Source organism: Euprymna scolopes, chromosome 40, assembly GCF_053919585.1.
Source record: "Euprymna scolopes isolate OS-2025 chromosome 40, ASM5391958v1, whole genome shotgun sequence".
Classification (NCBI taxonomy): Eukaryota; Metazoa; Mollusca; class Cephalopoda; order Sepiida; family Sepiolidae; genus Euprymna; species Euprymna scolopes.
Genome location: NC_136521.1, coordinates 17,995,478 through 18,020,251, shown reverse-complemented (window position 1 = coordinate 18,020,251; position 24,774 = coordinate 17,995,478). Strand labels below are relative to the sequence as shown.

The following is a 24,774-nucleotide window of genomic DNA, read 5'->3' as shown; positions in this document are numbered from 1 at the left end:
TGACAAACGTGCCTGAAAAAGGTCGAAGGTAACGTCGACTGATAAACATTGTGATAAAAACATTCACAATTGTCTGGATGAATACAAATATTGCAAATGTTTTTTTTTTGTTCTTTTATTTTTTTCTATTGTTTGTTTTTCTTTGTTTATTTTTCTGTGTGTTTTTCTTATACCCCCTCTCTTTTTTCCTCGCTCTTTATTTTCATGTGATTTCGTCGCCTTTCTCTTTCTTTCTCTTTTCTCCTCTTTCCTTGTATTATGTAATTTCTAAGGTGATTTCCTAATGTACGGTCGTTTATTATTTAGCTGTGGAATTGATTTCCGAAGTAATCCCAAACAACTTATTTTTTACTTAAAACCACGTTTTTTTGTTTGTTTGTTTTTTTTTTTTCAAAAATTTAATTGTACACATGAAATGGCGGGGGGAGGGCGGTTACGGATATAAACAAATGCAAAAAAGGAGATAATTCAAAATTTCTCTTTCCCCCTTGTTCTCCTTTCCTTCTATCTTTCTTTTTCTTTTTTATCATTTTCCCCTCTCTTTCAGCCCTATTTATTTTTTTCCTACCTCTTTCCTCTTGTTCCTCCTCTATTCCTTCTCTTTCCCTCTCTTTGTTTCTACTATTTTCCCTTCTCTCTTCCTGCCCTCTTTCTTCTCTTCCCCCTTTTTTCCTCTCTTTCTCCCATCTTTTTTCTCCTCGTCTCCCTTTCTAATCTCCCCTCTCCCCTTTCCTTTGCTCTCGTGTTTTTTTTTCTTACTAAAACCTGGTTTTAAGTAAAATAATAAGTCAAAAATCAATGCAAGTTTGCTAATACTGTTTTCATTACAGTAAATAATCAATCACATGAATCCAAAGATTCTGTTGTTGGCTTTGGGTTCCCTGATATTTTTGTAGACATTGGCTACTTGTGAGATGGATCATATGAAGGTTGCCAGTATCCTAAGTGAAAGTGATTTTTGTGGAATGAACTGGATTTGAACCTGAAACATTCAGGTCGTCAATCTGTTGTTAACTATTGAGCCAACGTCACTCTCCTACAATTATAATAAACGACCATAGATGAGGGAATGACTATTTTTGACTCATTTTGGTGGGGAATTGAAAGATGGACCATAAAAGTGCTAATCCGTTTCGTGGAGAATTTCCATCATTTTGATAAGTTTAATAAATTTGTTTTTAGAAAAATTTTCAAGAAATTAAAAATGAAACTTTTTTTATTTTGTTAAACAAAAAAAAACTCAAATGTCTAGAATGTTGCTGAGTATTTCATGAAATTTTTGCACGAGTTTTGCACGATTTATTTTTGCTTTTTTGTTCAGTTTGTTTGATTGTTTTTTTTTTTTTGTTTTTTTAATTTTGTTGTTGTTGACATTTTTGTGTTCGTGATTTTTTTTCTTTTTTTATTTTTCTCTTTCTGTATTTTTCCATTTTCCCCTCCCCACCTCATTTCCTCTTCCCTTTCTGTATCATCTTGGTGCTTGTGTCGATTAGGGAGGTTTTAAACCAACGTATTTCAGATGAAAACATTATGTACTTGTGTTTTATGTCGAAATTAGTATAAGATTTAAAAATTATGAAAAATGATCCAATTGAAGCTGGATGTATTTTTAACAAAAAAATTCATCTACAATTATGTTCTGACATTTTGTGTTTGAAAATGGCAGACCCTTAATTTCAAGCAAGTCAAATCAAAGGAGATAAGTCGATTTGTAATAATGAATTGGTTGCATAACTGTTCCATATTAAAACCTACGATAGAACTCAATAATTCGATAATTCTAATTTTACTTGTAATTAATTTTCTACTACATTATTTTTCGTGATTTCTGGAATTTGTACTAATTTCACCATAACATGCAAGTACCTAATCATGGTTTCACCTGAAATGTGTTGGTTTAAAACATCACTAATCTACGCAAGTATATCTTCTTTTTCCACTTTCTTTAATCTTTCTCGCAGTAAAGCAGTTAAGAGTTAAAAATAAAACAGGAAAACAGTAGACAATACTTACTTGTGATGGAAAAATATTAGCGTACATCAAATTTTAACAAAAAATAATCAAATAGAATTTTAATAAAAATGAAATGAAATTATCTATAAGATTAGCGATTTTATACTGGATTGAGATCATTTACCGGTTCTTGTCCAGAATTCTCCCTATATTAAAAAACGAAAAAGAAAAATCTATATGATGTATATATCTGTGATGAAACAAAAATATATTCCAAAAATTACATAAATTGATCAAGTGCTTTTTGTTTTTATGAAGAAAATCGTTTTTAAGTGATTAATGGGAATTCGTAGGCATTACAACATAAATCTTGCAAGTTTTCATTATGTTAAGTTATCACCCTTATTTATCTGCTTTTCTGACATCTATTCAATATAGCCATCTTCAGCCTCAATCACCACCTCAATATATGTCCAGAAAGTGGGAGCATTTCTGCAAGCGCCGGCGAGAGCTTTGCAAATACTCGGTGGATAGTGATGATTAGGCTGGCTTTGGTTTTGTGGTATGTCATGTTGATGTTCTCGGTGTATGACCAAGCGAAGTAGTCCAGCAGGTTCAGGTTGATGGAGAAGGGGGCCAGTGAGAGAAGAGTAGAAAGATGTAGCACTCCTTCTGAAGCCAAGCCTGGGTCTCTTTGGACTTGTGGGCTGCTGCTGAGTCCTGCTGCCATACCCAGAGTCTACCAGCAGCCACCTGATTACATCAGGGGATCATCACACTCTTCGGCACATCTAGGTACACTTTGTTGTTGATATTTAAGCCTCTTTCGAAGATGTGAGGAGGCATGATGTGCTTCTCACTTGAAACCACACCAAAGACCATAACTGTGGCCAGAAACTTTTTCATTACCCTGAGCACGCTCCTTTTATTCGTGGCAATCCAGCGGTGCATTTTGAGGGTACTAGCAATGTCATAACTTGGATTGGTAGAGAGCATTTTATACAGTGGCGCATCTCCAATCTCACTCATTGAACATTGTGTTGCTTTCAGACATGATAGAAGGCTCCTATCGTTCTTGTGGTTTGTACACAATTAGTAGATGGTCTGCAACAAACAAAGAAAACCGGTTTTCATCAAACGGAAATGGAATCATGTTGTCTTTTCTAGGGCAACAATTTTATCGTTCCACCCTATAAAACTACTTGTTCAATTTACTTGTTATTTGTCATATGACATTTTCTTTCCATCATGGGTATATACATCATACAGATTTTTCTTTATTTTTGTTAATATAGGGAGAATTCTGAATAAGCACCTATTTGCCTTTTGCTCTATTGAGCAGACATGCCAAAAGTTTGAATTATCTCCCCTGAATATCTAATAATGCCAGTGATTGTACCTACGGGACAGAGTTAGACACCAGGGTCATTTTTTTATGTGGAGAAAAGGAACAAAAATAAAAATTGTCTCAGTCGTGAAGGATTTCTTCTCTACTAACAGAGAACAAGAAATTGAAGTGCAGAATCTGAAGAACAGATACTACACTTTGATCTTGACCTGAAGGCCAAGAATAATGGCAGTGATTGTAGCCTCCAAATATAATTTGAATTTCTTAAATAAAAATACTGAATTATTTTCTGTAAATTTGTGTATACTAATATTTTTCTATCACAAGTAAGTATTTGCTAATGTTTTCCTGTTATTTTATTTTTAATTGCCATATTTCACTCATGTGTCTACCAGCAGAAGAACCAAATTTTTTAAAATTCTGATTGTTTTAGCTAAAAAGAACCCCTAAACCCCCTTCAAAATTACACTTTTTTCCCTTCTTGTTTTTGTCCTTAACTCACAAATATATTTTTCTATTATCCAACCTTATATTGACATACAACCAATTGTGATAACAAATTTATAGTTTTTCTTGTTTTTATATATTTGATTAAAAAAAAATTATATGATATATCAGTGTATGCCCCGTGTCAATAATGATGGAAAAAGTTAAGAATAAATAAGAAAGAAAACATTTTAAACTAGAAAGTTTAAAAAAGAGAAATAAAACATCAATCGGTATAGAAAGAAGAAAGTAAAAAATAAAAATAAAAACGTCTCATTATGGAATTGGATTTATTTCTGAATTTATTTTAGATAGCGGAAGAGAGTCGGCATAGGATTTGCCATTTGCTTTTTTTATTCACCTTAATATTTGAAATGGTTTCATCTCCAGAAATGTTTTTAGTTTCTAAATTTTGTGTGATGTGGTGGATTATAAGGTGGAGGATTGTTTGTGTCGGCCATTTTGCAAAATGCTGAAAAGCATTTCTTTTGAATCAAACTCCAGATTGAGACCTAAAGTTGTAAAGTCTACAACCAGCTTCCTTAACCTGATTACATCCCTACCATCACTTTTTAACAATAGTTAAAAACATTACTGCAAAAGAGTCAACAGCAGAAAAAGGGGTGAAGAAACAAATATTCAACAAATAATTATTACAAAAAAAAAAAAAAAAATTACTTTTCTTCTTCTGAAAGTGTTTTGAGATTCATATCAATATACAGCATTTCTATTTGCCCTCTACCGCCCACATAATGATCGAGTAGCTATCTCATGACCTAACATAGATTGTTAACGAATCCACTCTGGTGCCTGATTCTGATGAACAATTTTTAAATCTTTTAGATATTTTTCTAATTTTTTTCTTAATTTTCTTCCTTTGAAGATTGTAACGCTGGGTATGGGGCAGCCAAACCAGCTGCCAACATTGTCCTGCTTTTTATTCAAACCAACCGAGAGCTCTTTTTAGTATCCTTTCTGTTCCCTTAAGTGCAATTGTCTGGTTCTCTTTTGCACTTGGTTCACCAGGAATATTAGTTAGGTAGGACTTCAGGTTCTTCTTCATAAGCCCTGTGGTGGCACCTATAATAACTGGTATGATTGATATCTCCCTAAGTTTTTTTTTATATCATACATAAAACCTTGATATTTGGTCTGTTTCTCCCTTTTAGCTCTGTTCAGACCTCCATCATTAGGGACACTCACTCCAACCAAGGTTGCAACTCTGACTTGCCCTGAACTCATTCTCAGTTCTGTCTATGTTAGCATCTTCTGGGATAGATTCCAAACATTCATATCGGATCTACTCCTATGCTCCATGTTTAAAAAGACTACGTCTGCTATAGCATCTCACTTTACTGACTGTTAACCATTAACATAGACAGCTATATACCCTCCAAGAAACTCCAACAGAAACTGGACAATTAGCCATGGTATACACCTGAATGTGTTGCCACCATTGCACATAGAAACCATTACTTCAACTGTTTTAAATATAATGGATTTTTCTAAACTAAAACTGCCTTTAGAACTGCCAGTAATCACTGCAAAAAGATTATAGAAAATGTAAAAAAGTCGTATGTTCAGTCCATCAAATCCAAAAAGAAAAAGGAGAAGAATAAAGGCTTCCATGAGTTTTTGATGAATAACAAACTAACTCGATGCACATCCTCAATCAACAGGTCTGAGGTGATTTCGTCAGCATCTGGCAAAGCCAAACTCTTTGCCAAGAACTTTGCATCCAACTCAACTCTATGTGATCAAGGTTACTTTCCTCAGAATTTCCTCCCTAAGACCGAAAATAATCTGATCCATGTCCATGATGTTGCCATTCTCATCCAAAATGTCGACACCAGCAAGATCCTGACAATAATCAAGTTATGATACTCAAAAAGCTGCAGCTCGAACTAGTGCGTATCTTTACAAAGCTGTTCAATCATTTCTTAAAGGAGAAATGCTTCCCAACACCTAAGAAAACCTTAGTCTTCAGCATGTCAGTACGTGTGTCATAAGTAAGTTGCTTGAATCCATGTACGTGTGTCATAAGTAAGTTGCTTGAATCCATGTTAAACAGAAATTGTCAACCACCTGAACAAAAACAACTTACTCAGTAACAAGCAATATGGTTTCCATCCTGCGAGGTCTATAGCTGATGTACTTACTGTAATCTTGCATAGGATCAGTGAAACTATCGATGGATATTTCCTCTCTAGAGCAATAGCTCTTCACATATTTAAGGCATTTGATAGAGTTTGGCATACAGGTCTACTTCACAAGATTTCTGACTATGGAAACGTTTTCCCAATCATCGAATCCGAGTACTTTGATCTTTTAAAAATTGTCTGGGCAACCCATAATAATAATAAACTTACTCCACTCCCAAAAAAGAGGCAAGGTGGACCTCCTAGGACTTTCCATAATGGATGCCAGATAAAAGGCCACTAAAATGACCCAATTTCTGCTGGACTGATTGTCAAAATCAGAACCTCAACTGGCATATGTTCCTGATCAGAGTGGGACACCAAATGAGTGATCCAAACTACTGGGATTTACAGGAAGATGTGACACAAGGTTAAAGGTTGGAAGAATCAAGCCAGTGCTTGTAAAGAAGGCCTTTTAAAAATTGTCAGGGTAACCCCATTGACATTACCTAGTTGGGGTGCCTTGGGCAGTAAGCAATAAATTTACTCCTCCCAAAGGATGGGAGGAAAGGTTTGGGAGGGTGGACTTCCTAGGCCTACCTAGAACGAATGCTTCAGCCTGACAAATAAAAGGCCACCGAAATGCCCTAGTTTCTGCCAGACTGATTGTCAAGTTTCAAATCTGAGCTGATATCAGCAATTGGAGTGAGTTGTCAAATGTTTAGAAATAATTTTATTTATTGTCTCTCTTCATTTATTTCTGAAATAGATTGATTGCCGTAACAAATATAAAATTTCATTCAAATTTTCGTTAGTGATAATGGCTAGTGTAATTTTCCAGAAATCAGCGATGTCTGTTTTCATGATATTTTTTCTTTTCAATTAGGCAGAATAGTAAATTTTATTGCATTTGATAATAGTTATTTGTTGTAAGTATTTGAGTTTGTTTTTTTTTTCATCCAAAAAAATGGTGAAAAAAAACCATTTAATCAAACTTGGGGGATGCTCATCGTGTGTTAATGTCACCATGATGACATGGCAATACTAGTGGTAGGTGATTTGAACAAAATCTTATATTGAAAATAAAAAGGTTTTCAAACACTTTCAAATACAAAAAGAATTATGCAGTTAAGTATGAAAGTAATTTTTCTTGCATTTGGTAACAGTTATTTGTTGACTATTTGTTTTTTTTTCACACCTTTTCATTAAGTAAAATACACTTTCTGATGTTGCTAGTCCATCTTTCTATTGTTACTTCCATGGAAGGTGCTCCAATCTCTGGTTCCTTCTTGTAAGATATTCACTGCAGGAACTCGTTTTCTTACCACAATAGAAAAGATTTTCCTTTCTTCCTCCAGTCTTTGTACAGACTTTCCATCTGTGGGATCTATAAACATGTACAAGTACCTAGCTTTATATATTTATTTATAGATGTGTTACAGGAGATCAGGATAAGATCAGTATCATCAGTTTCAAATCCGAAACAAAGGGGACCAATAGTTTATTTCCTATTCGATACTCTTATTACTCTCTGTTTATGTCTGTCTCTTCAGAAAATAGCAGCTTGATTATAGTCTTCTTTGTTTTGGATTTGAAACCGATGGTATTGATGTAGTCCTGCTCTTCTGTAATACCATAAATAATAATAAATGAATAAATAAATATTATACTCTTATTTTTAAATCTTTTATAATAATTGAACACTCTACTGGAATTCTCTCTGACTAAATTTACTTATATACAAGCATCAGAAAAATCCCTACCTATGTTTCGACAATATTGATCATCCCATCAGGCGTTCAATATATATATATATATATATATATATATATATTAAAATATATAAAAACTTGACTTTAATTTAAATATTTTAAGTGTAAAATTTTAAATAATATGCTTTTTTTTTTAATTTTTGAAAATTATTTATTTTTTACATTTTTATTTAAAAAAGTTTTTATTTTCTTATAAATTATTTTTTTGATGTTTTATAAATATTTCTTTATCAAAAGTCTTTGAAATTATTTTATTAAAAAATTTTTTCTTTACAAATCACTAAATTTCGTGAAAGCAAAGTGACATTTTTTTGTATCTTACAAGATCCCTGGCTTGTCTGTTGTCATGGTAACATTTTTGCTTTTTGCATGTTAGCTGATTTCTTTTTTATGAGTTATTAGTGGAATGTCAGATTATATATTCTGTTATTCTAGAATATCTTTGCTTTCTTCCAAATTGTTTCCTTTTTGAAGTGAGCACTATTTGAATGTTAGAATATGTGCATTATTTGAATGTTAGAATATGTGGAAAAAAGAAAAATGGAGAGGTAGACAACTGCAAAAATTTCAAATTCAATTCAAAATAATCGAAACATACTATCAAACAACATATTGTATTTTTCCAGATGATTCTAGAAAAAATAATATTATTCAGGAATGCAGCATTCTTTTGGAAATAAGATAATACACTGATCCTTACATTCCTTCCACCTTCCCACATACTCTGGATTTGTGCTTTCCAATCCTTTTTCATATACCGTGATCCACAATCAAAATAAAATTTTGAATTGTCACCCATTTAACACATTGGATTTTTCAAAATGTGTTTTTCAACCTTGCTTTTATATATAAAAGGTGGAACAATGAAGTTGTCGCCCTAAAGAAAACAACACTATAGCTTTATTTTAAAACATTTTTTGAAATAATAAATTCAGGTAACTTGATTATGTAGTAGAGCTGACATCTACTCAATGTAGCCGCCTTCAGCCTTAATCACTGCTTTGATACACGTCCGGAACTGGGAGCATGCCTTTTCTACAATTCCCGGTGGGAGCTCGGCGAATATTCAGCTGATGGCGGCGATCAGGCTGGCTTCTCAACCTATGACCAAACAAAGTAGTCTAGCGTGTTCAGGTCAGGGGAAGAGGGGCCATTGAGAGAATTGTACAAAGTTGTAGCACTCGTTCTAAATCCAAGCCTGGGTCTCTTTTGACTTGTGGGCTGGTGTTGAGTTGTGCTGCCACACTCAGGGTCTACCAGTGGCCACCTAATTGCACCAGGAGATCACCACAATCTTCAGCACATCCAGGTACACTTTGGTGTTGACTTTCAAGTCGACTTTGAAGATATGAGGTGGCATGATGTGGCCCTCATTTAAAACAATACCAAAGACTATAACCGTAGCCAAAAAGACTATAACCGTAGCCAAAAGCTTGGATGAGCTAAGCGCTCAAGCGTTGAACCATCCATATTTGCATTTTGAGGGTGTTGGCAATGGTCCTATTGTCATAACTTGGATCGGTAGAGAGCATGTTGTACAGCAGCACAACTCCAGTCTCGCTCGTTGAACATTGTGTCACTTTCAGACATGATAGAATGCTCCTATCGCTCTTGAAATTTGTATACAACTGACCAACTAGTGGATCGTCTGCAACAAAAAAAGAAAATCGGTTTGGATCAGATGGAAATGGAATCATGTCGTCTTTTCTAGGGTGACAATTTAATCGTTCCTCCCCTATATGTTTTATTTTCCTTTTTTTTCTTTTTGTATTTCGCTCTCATTGTTTTTTCATTTTTGTTTTGTAAATACATTTTTTTATTTAAAAAAAGAACATATATCTATATATCTATAAAAGTGAAATCGTCTGTGTTTGTATGTGTCTCTGCGTGTGTACATTTCCCTACCAAACTACTCAGTCAATTTTTAGTCTACAGACTCGAGATTTGACATAAGGGGTATTGAGATTTGGGGAAATCTTTTAAATCGGTTTTCGGCCAAATATTTGGCTGTCAATTGGGTTAAAGTTCAACGATTTCATCTTTGAAAACTCTACCAATCTCCTCCGCCATTTTGGGTCTAAATACTTGAAATTTTATATAAAGGGTATTCAGACATGCAGCAAGCTTTTTAATCCGTTTTTGGCCGAAAATTTGGCTGCCAAAAGGTCAAAATTGAAAGAGTTGACCGTTGCATACTCTACCAAACTCCTCTGCCAATTTTGGATCTAAACACTTGAAATTTTAGATGTAGGTTATCTGGACATGAGTCAAACTTTTTAATATATATATATGCACATAAAGTTATGAACAATACGTAGGGCCCGAGCAAAGCCGGGCTGAACTGCTAGTATATATAGCTCGATTGCCTTGTGGATGCCTTGGGAAAAGCAAAGACTAGGAGAGTAAACCCTTAGAAAATTCCAGTATGAAGCCTGATAGGTTGATGGTGAAGCACTGCAACACCTTTCCGGCAATCCTGCAGCTGCACTGGCTCCGACCATATTGACTTGCCTTTCTGTCGAACTTTATTTGTTACACTGAGAAGGGGCCTTGGTAACTGGGAAAACTTAGATATTATTTCACTCCTTATTATCTGCCCAGGCCTGCATCTAGAGTTTCGACTGTATAGCCACAACAGATGCAGAAAGCCATTGTCGAGCGAGACAGAAGTTTACCATCATTTTTAAATTTGACTTTTGTTTTCAATTGATTGAATATTTCCATTGGCAATAGTCAAAATCTAAATTAGTCAACCAGAGTTGAGGGTGGATCAGAAAGCTATTTTTTTTTCAAAGATTCTTCCACTGATATGCAGTTTAAGGTGCTACTGTTCAAAAGACACTTTTAATGAAAATAGCTCCAGACAAGGCATGAAGCCATTTGATGTAATGAGCTAAAATGCCATTTCAAAGTCGAAAACCAGTCAATGATAAGTGTTATATTGATAGATTTTCTAAGAGTTAGTATTTTTTATTTGTTTTTAAAATATTTACAAAGCAGATTTTAATGTGATGAATCCAGGGTAGCACTGAATCGGAAAAGCTAGTATATAATCTTATTCAAAGAACATAGAAAGGTTACTGGACATAAATACGTTTTAATTTAAGTGAAACAAATGAAGAAAACAGAAGTGTGTCTTAAGAAAGTGGAAAAAAATTTTTTTTGTTTTACTTGCGTTCACCCCTAACAATGCATATCGCCACTTGAATGTAAGGGGCTAGTATTTGGGACCACACCTAGGAAAGATTAACAAGATATTGGTTTACGTTACATTCAAACTTCTGCATATCAGTAGAGTCAAGGAAGCAGATAGCAGGAAGGGAATTCCAAAGTCTACATGTTCAAGGGAAAAAACTATTAGAGCAGAAAGCTTTCTGGCATTTAAGGACCTCAAAAGTGAAGGAGTGAGATTTTGTTGCGAAGTGGGTTTGTTGGGGATATGTACATCGAGGGGGCACAAGTGCAGTGAGTTCATCAGAGCACATTCCATTAAAATATTTGTAATTGATGTAATAGAGATGCAACATTGCAGTGATGGGACAGGGGTTGGAGCTTAGTTGACAAAATAGGATCTATTAGATTGAAAACTATTTTTCGGACCCTAGCCAAGAGGGAGAAGCTAGTGGTAGATGTACCAGCCCAGATGTGGCAACAATACTCCATGCATGGGCGAATGGTGGCCTTGTAAAGGTACAGGATACTCTCAGGTGTGAGTAGTCTTCTAGCTCGATAGAGGGAGCCCACCTTCTTTGCAGCAGCTTTCACAATGTCCTCAATGTATTTGTTCATATTGCCCTTGAATGTTAGGCTGAGGAGTTTGATGGAAGAATTCTCAGTTAAGGTGTTGTCATGAATTCGTGTTTACTCATATGAACTTGTAAATAGTCTTTAGGGAGTGGAGTTAATGATTTTCGGGCACTCCCTAATAAAATAAATATTTTAACACAAGCTACTGAATAAACGAACAAACAACTTCGTAAAACTTGCAAAGAAAAGGTTTATTGAAGTAAGGCAAGATGCCATTTAGATATAGCTGGGATAGAACTCGTCTGCCATTGCCCGATAGTTATTCCCAAGTGGGGACCGTCGATACCGATGTAGGCAGAGAGAGAGAGAGAGAGTGAGGAAACAGGTTCGCTCTCCTTGACGTCTCGCTGGAAAAGGGAAGAGTTTTTCTTGTCTGGGACGGAAGCAGTTATAGTTCCTTAAGGGGGTAAGGAAGATCCCTGCGCTATGCCTCTGATTGGTCAGTATGTGCCATATCTCACAGTCAGGTGAGGCACTGACGCACAAGAAAAGAGTTCTATTTGTTTCTGCCACAAGTCCTTATTTTCGGAACTGAATGCTGATATATTTTTATACTTAGTTTCGGAAAACCACAAAAAACATATTGTGGAGGAGACACATGATCAAAGATTCAAGAATGTATATTTATACGAGCGAGCAGTTGAAAAGGTAAATTTAGATAAAATAGAGAATTTTGTTTTAACAAAAATTTGACCTATGACTGCTTGGTGAATTTTACTTTGTAATTCATCGATCAAACCTTCCATATACGACATAATCATGTTGACACACCTGTTTCCATTAGATCACCAAAGTTAAGCAACGTTGACCCTGGTCAGTACTAAAATGAGTGACCATTTCGAAATTCCAGGTGCTATATGTGCTCTCTGCTTACCTCGGCATTGTTTCTAGTTGTCCTGGACTTCGCCTTGTCGCTGGACTCAAACAGTGCCAATTCAGGAGAGGTGTGATTGGGAATTGTACAACCCTTGCCTCCTAATTACATGTGCAGCTACCCTTACAGTGGGTATCCATTGTCTTTCGAGACTGAACAGAGGTGATGATACCATGATTGCATTTAGCTAAGTATATATAGAGGGAATGTTTAGACCATAAGTGCTGTAGGAGGATAGCCAATAATAAGATTCCAATCCAGAAAGTGGCAATTCTTCCCCTTTGTCAGAAACATTACTCATGAAATGTAGCAGGATAGTATTTTTTTTTTTTTTTGTTATTTGTTGATAATTCTTTTTATACCGATTCAATTAGTTCCCACCTGGACTGAAGAAAAGCAATTGACTTCAGTTTTTTCTTGAAATCAGAAAATCATAAACTGAAGATTCATTTAGACAACACACATACTTCTTAAAATATCTTGGAGCAAAAATATGCTTCTCAAAAGGAAAAACTTTGGTGACTGTTCAGCATCCATCTTTTTGTATTATGGCGTGGCACTCACTCTGGGCAGGTTAAACCAGCTCCCTCTCTTCATCATCATCCAGTGCAGCCGCAGCTGAGATAGAACTCACTACATGAGTTTGTAGTGTAATTCAAATCTTGTCGGTAGCTGAATACTTGATGCTTCGCCAGGGCTATCAAGGGTATTTTTTATCATGATGCCATCACTAGATGGGTTGCCTACCACGGCTTAAGAGAGTCTCATCTACCTTCGAGATAGACGAAGGATAGACTGCGCCAGTTTCTAAACCTGGTATTTTACCTTGCAGTACATACAGCACCTCACTTTTCCAAATGGTCACCCATCTGGTATTGTCGAAGCTCAACGTTGCTTAACTGCAGTGATTTGGCGAGAACCGGTGTGTCAACGTCAGTGTGCCGTATATGTGGCACAATCACGTTGACAATCAATCCCTCTCTTACCCGCATATAAGTTCAGTAAAAATTCACCAGCAGTCCGCAAAATCTGCATAGGTATGCAAGTCAGAAGAGATGATTTTGACGATGTTAGTTCTTTTTTTTTTTTTGCAAGGAGGTATTATTATACATACAACAGATGGCATTACTATCTGATACTGATCAGGGTCAATATTGCTTGAGTAATCTAACTAGAACTGGTGTGTCAATATGATTATACCATATCGTGTTACAATCTATTTTTCTGTAAAAAAGCATAAATGCAAGACCAATACTAATGAGTCATCATGTATCAAAGTTGAATCATGAAGAATATTGTGAGAGGATTGAAAATGATAAATAGAATGAACAAAATTTGATTACTTATAAGGACATTATAAAATTTGATTACCTATAAGGACATAATAAAATTTGATTACCTATAAGGACATAATAAAATTTGATTACCTATAAGGACATAATAAAATTTGATTACTTATAAGGACATTATAAAATTTGATTACTTATAAGGACATTAGTTTGTGCTAAGTATTTGTTGACATTAGATTTGAAGATGACTATGCTGTAGCTTTCAAGGAAGGAGTTTTATGGTAATGTGTTCCATAGATGAAAGTTTTGTGAAAGAAACTCTATACATGGAAATTCATTTTTTTTTGTAGTAATCGCTCCAGACAAGGCATAAATTCACTTAGAGCTGAAAAATATATATAGTACTCCATATATATATATATATATATATATATATATACTTCAGAATAAAACATTTCATGTCATAAATTTTTAAATTCGTTGAATGACAAAAATTTGATATATATATATATAGTATTTCATGATCAAAAACTTGCCAACAATAAACGTTAAATGAAATAGATTCTGAATTAGAAAACAGCAATTCTTCCCTCTTTGTCATCTCGAGCATCTTTCATAGAAATAATAATAAAGTATAGAGAGAGACTAGTAACGTCTCTTCTGTGAGGCTGGGTTGGAGAGAAGAGAAGAGGTCATCCCCACTATATTGCGAAGTCAATTTTGTATTTTGTCAAAGTATGAAAATCCTATTACTAAATGAACCCTTTATTTACATACCCTGTTCTAATATCACAAAATCCCCCCCAGTCCTCTCATGTAAATAATTCCCTAAAATGTCCTCTACCTAAGACCATTTCCGTACCAAGTAACTCTCTACCTTCCAAATTTATTGGTCCTCGTAAATGCCATTTTCTGATATAATGAATGTGTTGACCCCCCCCTCCCAAATAATAATACCAATAATTTGTTTTTAATTTTTTTACGTTCTATCTGTTATTTTTTAATTTTATTTTGATTTTGTTTGTTTTACACTTTTTTTAGTTCTTTTTGTAAATTTGTATATGAGAATTCTCAGCTGAACCTAACCTCCCAAAAAATGAGATTCCACTTTTTTTTTTTAAACACTGTGAACACTGGAAATCTTTAGAGAAAAACGCAAAACAAAACAATCAGGTTTTTTAATTTAAATTTGGGAATAAGTTTCGTATATGAATATAACATAAAATGATCACTCATTTCTAACCGAGTAGCATTGTAAAGCATATAGTCAAAGTCCTTTTTGTTGACAAAAAAAACCTTCTTTAATCCTACCACTAACCCTAAGTCCGAGTGCTAGCCCTCTTTCCCCCAAAACCCCTTACTTAACCTTACTACTAACCTTAAGTGCAGGTGCTAATAGTCCCTGCTTCAAAAAAAAAAAAAAAAAAGAAAAGAAAAATGGTTATATTTAAAATTTAATTAAGATGCTTCTATGTTGTTTAAACGTTATCTGGTGAAAAAAATGAGTGATAATTTTATAAATTTTATAATTTTATTATAAATATATAATAATATAATTTTATAAATTGCATAAATTCATATGCAAAACTGAACCCCCATACTAAATTTGAAAATATTGATTTTTGTCCCCTAAGTTTTTCAGAGTGTTTACATAAAACCTCTAAAAAATGGTAGAATCTTTCGGGGTGATTTAACTGAGAGTTGTCATCTACATCTACAATAATAATTTTTTTTGTTTTAGTTTTAAAAAAAAAAATTTTTTTAATTTTGATTTTTTTTTTTTTTTTTTTTTTTTGCGGCTTTTATTATTCTTGCATGTTTTATTTCGCTTTCATGCCTGACGATTGCGGCTTCATTTTCATTCCAGTCTGTTGAATTCGCCTCGTCCCCTCCCTCCTCCCCCTCCTCCACTGCATCACCACCACTACCACCACCGCCGCCGCCGCCATCATTGCCACAATCATTGTCATTGTCCGGACAGGTATCTGAGTATGAATGCGATTCCATGCCCCTCTCCCCCTCCCTATTCTCTCCCTCTGCAGACTCTATGGAGTTTCTTGACCAAGAAATGGCACAGCTTCAGCAGGTCTTAGTTTCCATGGCAGCAGGTAAACAAACAAACAAAAAAAGAAAAACACAACAAACGGTCCATTTTAAGCAAATGTGTCTCTCCTTGAAAATTTAAACAAAAAAAAATTAATGATCAAGTTTTAAAAAAAATTATTTTTTAACATTTATAGAATTTTCCTCTACTCATACAGTTTGTCAGATTTTAAAAAATAATAGTTAAAAAAAAAAAAAAAAAAAAAAAAAAAAAGTGACCCGCTGAGTCAGCCATTGAACTTAGGTTAAATTGTTTTGTGTGGGACAAAAATGAGTTCCCAAAGCTTGTTAACCTTTATCCTGCTGACCATAGAAATAGAAAATTGTAGTTCTAAGCAAAAAAGAATGGCAGTATAAATCCAGATAAAGAAGCTTTGTTAGGCAGAGAATTAATCCAGTCATGATCAGCAGAAGCGTTTTTTGTTTTGTTTTCAGACAGAAGGATAGCACTGAAAAATGTAACAAGATTTTATTTTATTAAGCTGTTCTGGGAGCTGATTGGTTCGTTCTTATCACACATGGTTATAAATAGAATCCCCTAAATTTATGTGGAGTTCTATTATGCCAAAAATATTGAAAAAAATAGTGTATTTTGAGAGCAATATTTTGAAAGAACAATCTATTCTAAGAATATAAATATCTCACCTCTAGAATTATATTTGGCAACTTTATTCGGCATTAAATAATCCATAGATGGTTGATATGCCATAAAAATAAACCATTGGATCATCTTAAAAACCAATGTCTACAATTTTTTGTCAAATAATTATTACTCATGAGTAATCATCATTTCATACGATTGATCAATGTTAATACGTCCATAGTGTTCCGCATCTTTTGGTGGCTGAGAATCATTTTCATCTTATTAACCCTTATTCTCAAATGACACTTGGTCTTGTTAAGTGATGAGCCAGTAATAAAAAAACAAACAAACAAACAAACATGCTGTTAAGAACAAATCTCCAGAAATTTCTGCTGAAACACTTAATTTCAATGCATAGAGAAAAGCCCAACTTACTTGGCTAGCATGTGTGGCTGCTTCAAAGGGTCGGTTGTGTAAAAAAGAAAAAGGGGGGAAGAAAAGTTGAAATGGCAACATGTAGTTGGTTTTATGGTTGACGGTTACATGAGCGATGCAGTCTGTCGCCATTTATATGCAAATGAGACAGGTGAATAAAAACGGATGAAGGTATGCTACGTACATCGTTGTGTGCAAGTCAACTTGAAAGAATGTCGAGTGTTGGAGTTGGAAATTTTGACAACAGAATATTGGAGTTGGAAATTTTGACAACATATTTTGGAGTTGGAAATTTTGACAACATATTTTGGAGTTGGAAATTTTGACAACATATTTTGGAGTTGGAAATTTTGACAACATATTTTGGAGTCGTAAATTTTGACAACATAGCATGGAGTCGAAAGTTTTGACAACAGAGCGTGGAGTCGGAAGTTTTGACACCATATCGTGGAGTCGGAAATTTTGACACCATATCGTGGAGTCGGAAGTTTTGACACCATATCGTGGAGTCGGAAGTTTTGACACCATATCGTGGAGTCGGAAGTTTTGACACCATATCGTGGAGTCGGAAGTTTTGACACCATATCGTGAAGTCGGAAGTTTTGACACCATATCGTAGAGTCGGAAGTTTTGACACCATAGCGTGGAGTCGGAAGTCTTGACACCATAGCGTGGAGTCGGAAGTCTTGACACCATAGCGTGGAGTCGGAAGTCTTGACACCATAGCGTGGAGTCGGAAGTCTTGACACCATAGCGTGGAGTCGGAAGTCTTGACACCATAGCGTGGAGTCGGAAGTCTTGACACCATAGCGTGGAGTCGGAAGTCTTGACACCATAGCGTGGAGTCGGAAGTCTTGACACCATAGCGTGGAGTCGGAAGTCTTGACACCATAGCGTGGAGTCGGAAGTCTTGACACCATAGCGTGGAGTCGGAAGTCTTGACACCATAGCGTGGAGTCGGAAGTCTTGACACCATAGCGTGGAGTCGGAAGTCTTGACACCATAGCGTGGAGTCGGAAGTCTTGACACCATAGCGTGGAGTCGGAAGTCTTGACACCATAGCGTGGAGTCGGAAGTCTTGACACCATAGCGTGGAGTCGGAAGTCTTGACACCATAGCGTGGAGTCGGAAGTCTTGACACCATAGCGTGGAGTCGGAAGTCTTGACACCATAGCGTGGAGTCGGAAGTCTTGACACCATAGCGTGGAGTCGGAAGTCTTGACACCATAGCGTGGAGTCGGAAGTCTTGACACCATAGCGTGGAGTCGGAAGTCTTGACACCATAGCGTGGAGTCGGAAGTCTTGACACCATAGCGTGGAGTCGGAAGTCTTGACACCATAGCGTGGAGTCGGAAGTCTTGACACCATAGCGTGGAGTCGGAAGTCTTGACACCATAGCGTGGAGTCGGAAGTCTTGACACCATAGCGTGGAGTCGGAAGTCTTGACACCATAGCGTGGAGTCGGAAGTCTTGACACCATAGCGTGGAGTCGGAAGTCTTGACACCATAGCGTGGAGTCGGAAGTCTTGACAACAGAGTTTTGGAGTCGGAAGTTTTGACAGCATAGCGTGGAGTTGGAAGTTTTGACAACAGTGTGTTGAATTTACCTGAGAAATTGTTAGTTTAGCCAAACAATGATACTTATGGTATTAGCCATTTTCTAGTTTCGTAGTGATTAGATTTCTTTGATTGTTAGATTGAGCCACGTTGTCTTTAATCATCTCAGGGTCTTATTGTAGAATATTTTATTTCCCTTTCTCTCTTTCCCACTCATTTTTCAGTTGCTTTAACCTCTTCAGTCTCCTGGTCATCTTTTTAAAATAAATATAAAAAAATTTAAATCTGAAACAATATACATATTGAAATGAAACTGTCTTGTTTTTTTTTTTTTTTGGACATGTTTCAAACACGTTACAACAAACAAAAACGAGTTGACTAGCAGATCACCTTGCGGAAGATGAATAAACTTTTTCAATAAAATAGTCATATTTTTAAGTCAGAACTGATGGGTTTAAATAATAATATTACTGCTGTCATATTTTAAAAGTCTGACAAATTGTGTTGAGGATGTTTTAATAAATGCTATGTATAAAAATTTTTGGTACAAGCACATACTTACCCGAACAAACGCTTTCCTGCTTTGAAAGTGGCCCACATTAAATGGTGGAGCTCTTCAGCAATATCATCCACTGGATCTGTGTTTATTATGAAGTTTAATCAATTAGTTTTGAACAAATGAACATTTTATTTTCTATTATGTTTATTTTATTAAATTTAGAAAGATTGAGAAAAATTCATATTTTGATTTTTTTTCTATAATTTATTATATTTATAAAAAAAGATGTTTACTTTCATTATTAATTATTTCTGAAAAAAACATTTAATTTATTATGTTTATAAAGAAAGGTTTCTAAAAATAAACATACTCTAACGAAAATAATCAGTTTTCAGATATTCTTATGAATTGACCTACATTTTTGGTAGGGTATTTAGTATAGACTATACCGTTTAGTGTTGGGTACTTTGAAAGCAGGAAATCTTTTGGCACTTGTGTGCAGGTACAATTTTTTTTTGGTCCTCAGTTCGGACATTTGGAGAGTGCATAGCAGGGTCAGATAAATGCAATTTCAGGACAATCGAAAATCAAAAAGATTTTTTTTGTAACAAAAACAGAATTCTGAAAGTTTTAAATGCCTGTATCTCCTCTGTAAATAAAATCTCACATGATTGATTATTTAAAATTTTATTTTGACTGTAAATAAAAACTCACACGATTGATTATTTAAAATTTTATTTTGACTAAATAAAATCTCACACGATTGATTATTTAAAATTTTATTTTGACTGTAAATAAAAACTCACATGATTATTTAAAATTTTATTTTGACTGTAAATAAAAACTCACGTGATTATTTAAAATTTTATTTTGACTGTAAATAAAAACTCACGTGATTATTTAAAATTTTATTTTGACTGTAAATAAAAACTCACGTGATTATTTAAAATTTTATTTTGACTGTAAATAAAAACTCACATGATTGATTATTTAAAATTTTATTTTACCTACTTTCATTTATTCATTACAAACAAAATAATGTTGATTTTATTATGGAAATTTCAAATTTTGAAAGGAAAAAATAGTTTTCTCAAAATTCAGATGCATTTCAATAATACATGTTTATGTTTTATAAACTAGCAAGAGTACTCGGCGTTGCCCGGGTGTTTAGACGTGTAAAAGCAAAAAAAAATTGTGTTAGTAGTCAGGCAAGCTCGAACACGTGACACGATGACATGAAGGCGGAAAAGAAAGTGAAAAAAAATGTGACATTTTACGGCTATGCTACGAAGCCTTGGGAGTGAAAAGCGTTCAAATTTAGCGATGTCATCAAAAAGTTGACTTGCTAAGTGAATACGCAGATGCAGAAATGAACGTTGGCTGAAGGCCAGTTCAGATTTCTGCTGTTTTATTAATTTGTTTCCCCACGATGTTGGGGGGAAACCAGCTCCCCATAAAAAGGGAGTGTCCAAATGAATAGCAATTGTCTGATATGAGGGGTTTCCCCCGCATTGATCAAAGCTAATTGCTTTTTAGACATCTCTGCAGAAAAACTGGGAAGCTGCCTTCACTTTCGATTAGTTTTGCTTTTATACAAAAATCAAACAAACACGTGAGAGGGTGGAATAGCGTGAATTATTTTAAAGTCGATGTAAATAAATGTAGATTTTATGTCCGTTTGCAAATCGTATATTTTATGATCTACAGAGTATATAACAAGTTCTAAAAAATATGTATAGATAAAAAAAAATGTTTGGACTTTATTGTGAAAATTAAAAATTTTGAAAGAAAAAAGTTTTCTCCAAATTTATAGGAATTTCAATAATGCTTTATCCATGTTTTTTGTCAAATAAAAAAAAACGTCTATTTTATTGAAAAATCCTCTATTTTGTGTTATTGTAATTTTCCTATATTTATTAAAAAAAACAAAACTTTTTCAACAAAAAACATGTATTCAAAAATTTCAGAATTCTAGCTTTGTTATGAAATTCTTTTCATAACAAAGCTAGAATTCTGAAATTTTTGATTTTCGACTTTTGATTCAGTTCGGAAATTGCATTTATCTACTCCTGCTATGTGCTTTCCAAATGTCCCAACTAAAAACAAAAAAAAATGCTGTACCTATGCACAAGTGCCATTTGTTTGTTTGAGTAAATATGCGCAACTACTAATTTTTTATGTATTTATTTTTTGAAACAAGACTCCTTTGCTTAATATGTGTGCAAAAAAAAAAAAAATTAACAATAAAAATAACACTAATCTATTAAAAAACAAAACAACACCAACAAAAAACATTTACTTATTTAAACCTTAATTAAAAAAATCTTTGTTTTTCTATCTTTACTCATATTGTAGTCCTTTAGAAAACATAATTAAAACCAACTCAAACTCACTGTCTTTTTCATCTTACTAACTTACTAACTTTATTAACCGCAACTACTAATCATAACAGAAGGAAAATCTCTTAAAAAGTTTTTTGTTCTACTCAAAGTTTATTGATCTTTTTGGTGACTTAACCTTCTTCTCCCACTCTACCCTCTTTCTTGACAGGAGATCAATACTCGGTATTTCAAATACTATTATAAATATTGAACCAAATATCCAGGAATGGTCAGATTTCTGTATATTGTTTAGATATTAAATCTACAAGGGTTTTTACATTGCTATTATTTGAGTGAATGCCTTGAACCTGCTCTTGACCTGCCAAGTCAGCAAGACATTTAATAAAATCTTTTGGTTTTCCAAATATAGGTTTTCAAATTTGGGTGGTTGAAAAAAATGTTCATGAACTAAATCTAATATTCTCATTTATTCAAATGTTGAAATATATATTCAAATGTTGAAATATATATTCAAATGTTGAAATATATATTCAAATGTTGAAATATATATTCAAATGTTGAAGTATATATTCAACATTTGAATATATATATTCAAATGTTGAAATATATATTCAAATGTTGAAATATATATTCAAATGTTGAAATATATATTCAAATGTTGAAATATTTATTCAAATGTTGAAATATTTATTCAAATTTTGAAATATTTATTCAAATGTTGAAATATATATTCAAATGTTGAAATATTCTTTCAAATGTTGAAATATATGTTCATTGAATAAATCTTATTCATCATTTAAATATATGCAGAGAGCGGATTATATATGTTTATATAATTACTTAGTTTGTAAAATGATATTAAAGCTGTATTAGAAATCATAAAAGTCATATTAAAGTTTGGATATTAATCATATTAAAAATTGTATTAATCATTGACTTAAAAGTCAATTTAATATTGACTCTAATTATTAAAAATTAAATATTGACTCTAAATCATTTCCTTAATTATTGACTTAAAATAATCATTGGTTTTTAATCATATTCAAAATAATATTAGAACTCATATTTGAATATTAATCATGCGAAAAACACTAAAGAAAATTTCTTTAATCATAGATGTAAAAATAGTCATTGACTTATTAATCATGCTAAAAATAACATTAAAATTTGTAAACTCATATCCAAATTATTTTATTTGTAAAATCAATCAATGATTCATTATATTTGTTTGTCTTTGAAAAAATCAAGGTAGTTTCATTTTTTTGTCAATTTGTCGATTTCACTCAATGAACGTTTTGCAATAGTCACATACCCAATAGAGATATTAATATATCAACTAGGAATCAATTTCCAAAAGTAAATATGAAGTTCTATAATGAAAATTTATAATATCCAATAGAGCTATTAAAAAATCAAGTATCAAATTGAGAGTTAATAAACACGTCCAAATAGTGATTTCGTCCCAAAATTGTCATTAAATCATAAAATGATACAACTTTTCATTTAATATTTTATTTATATTTATTTATGTGTATTTACACATAATTACAAATCAGTACACATTAGTCTTTATTATGGAGTAAACATACCCCCCTACTTCTAAATATAAATTACAAAGTTTATGATGATGGGTCCATAAAAAATAAATTTAAAAAATTACATGTACCCCCTAAATGCTAATGTCCACAACAAAATTAATGTGCCGATGTTACTCATCGTATTTTTTAGAATATATTAATATCTATAATGATTCATATATTAGTTTAGGAGATTACAGATTGTGTGTGTGTGTATAGCACTGTTGAATTAAATACTAATAAAAATTGATATATAAAATATAACTCTTTATAAGATTTTATATAGACACATGAAATAATTATATATATATATATATATATATATATATAGACACGTATACACTCAGAATCTGATGAAGGCAGGATTATATGTTTTGATGAAATAGATATCTAAGGTATGGCTTGACTGCAATTACAGTATTTCTTTAAAAAACTAAAACCAATAGAAAATTTTTTTGTGGAAGATACAAATATTAAAATTGATGCGGCCAAATTGATTTCGGGTTTTAATAATCATGAAAACTTGTGTTGAACGCTACTATCAAGGTATTAGGATAAACAATGTCTTTTAAGAAGTAAACCTGAAGAAAAATAGAGAAATAATTGAATGCTGACAAATAATAGAGAGGGAGAGAGATATACCGAGGGGGATTAGGAATTGGAGAAGAGAGAGAGAGAGAGAGAGAGAGAGAGAAATTTTTGTCACATTTATTAGCTTTATTGTAGAGGTTATAGTTACCGTTAGGTGTCTGATTCCTCGTTTTTATTTTATTTTTAGCAATGAATTTATGGAACCTAATGAGACTTGTGTCCTAGCATTGTTAAGAAAATTTCAGAAAACTAAGTATTGCAACATTGTGAAATGAATTGATCAGTAAGGACTAGAAAGACTTTGTTCACTCAAAATGTAAAAGAATTTAAGGGTGGAATGTATATCAACTTGTTTGTGTAGGATGACATTAGATTGATTCTATTAATAGTTTAACAATTTAAAAAATAATAAATGAGAGAGAGCGAGAGAGAGACCTAATTGTTTGAGTTTATATAAGGTTGCTCACATAACCCCTAATAATTGGGTTTACCTTTTGACCAATCCATGTGACCCTTATTAGATGACGTCAGATATCGATAAAGGCAGAGTTCATATCTCCATGAAGGAGTCATTATTTGCAGTTAATTATTAAAAAAAATTATTTTCTTTTTGCTTCTATCTCTCAAGCAAAAATACCTTCTGAAAGGTTGCTTGAGTAATATATTTATCTTGCTATAGAGATATAATATTTTTTGCTCATTATTTTTTTAATTAAACAACATCTGTTACAAAACCGCAACAGATTTTGTTAAGGTAATATCGGTTTTGAAGGAATGAAAAATTGATATCAAAGTTCTTACTAATTATTCTAAATATATGAAGAAGGCTGTAGAATAGTGCTGCCAAAATTAGAAACTGCAATTTGACTTTAAAAAATGCTATCTCTGATTACATCAGATTGTGCATTGATGTGACAGTTTTCTAAGTTTTACTACTACCATGTTGGCTCATGACAAACTGGAAGCAGGTGTTTTTATTCGTGATACCATCACTAGGAGATTGTCGCACAGGGTCAATAGGTTTCCTCTGTACGGTTTGGTTTTTAAGCAGAGCATTGCTTTCCTAGATATATTGCCTCCACCACTACCGAGGAACTCCATCTACCACCCTGAATATCACTGGAAGGGTAACAGGTTCTACACCTTGCTCAGGCCAAGAGTTACCTCAAACTGTGAAAGGCAGAAGTGTTCATGTCCCTGAGGTATTATGCATACGTTCACATAAATACATAGAGGGTCTAATATTCCCAAATGGTCACCCATCTGGTACTGACCAGACTCAACATTGCTTAACTTTAGTGATCGAACGAGAATCATTGTGTCAAGGTGATTATGCTTTATATTTGACTAAATAATATTAAACACAGATCTTTTAATTACATTCTACACCCTTTGACTTTCATTTTAGGTCAAAGGTTAA

General features: G+C 33.5%; 1 protein-coding gene across 1 annotated transcript in view; it reads left to right on the top strand.

The window, feature by feature from the left end:
* Positions 1-24,774, top strand: part of LOC145265397 (cortactin-binding protein 2-like) — a 344,684-nt gene that overhangs the window by 202,008 nt on the left and 117,902 nt on the right. The window contains exon 6 of the mRNA XM_080121218.1: positions 15,535-15,775. Coding sequence (XP_079977344.1) covers positions 15,535-15,775 — 241 coding nt within the window. The remainder of the gene's footprint in view (positions 1-15,534; positions 15,776-24,774) is intronic.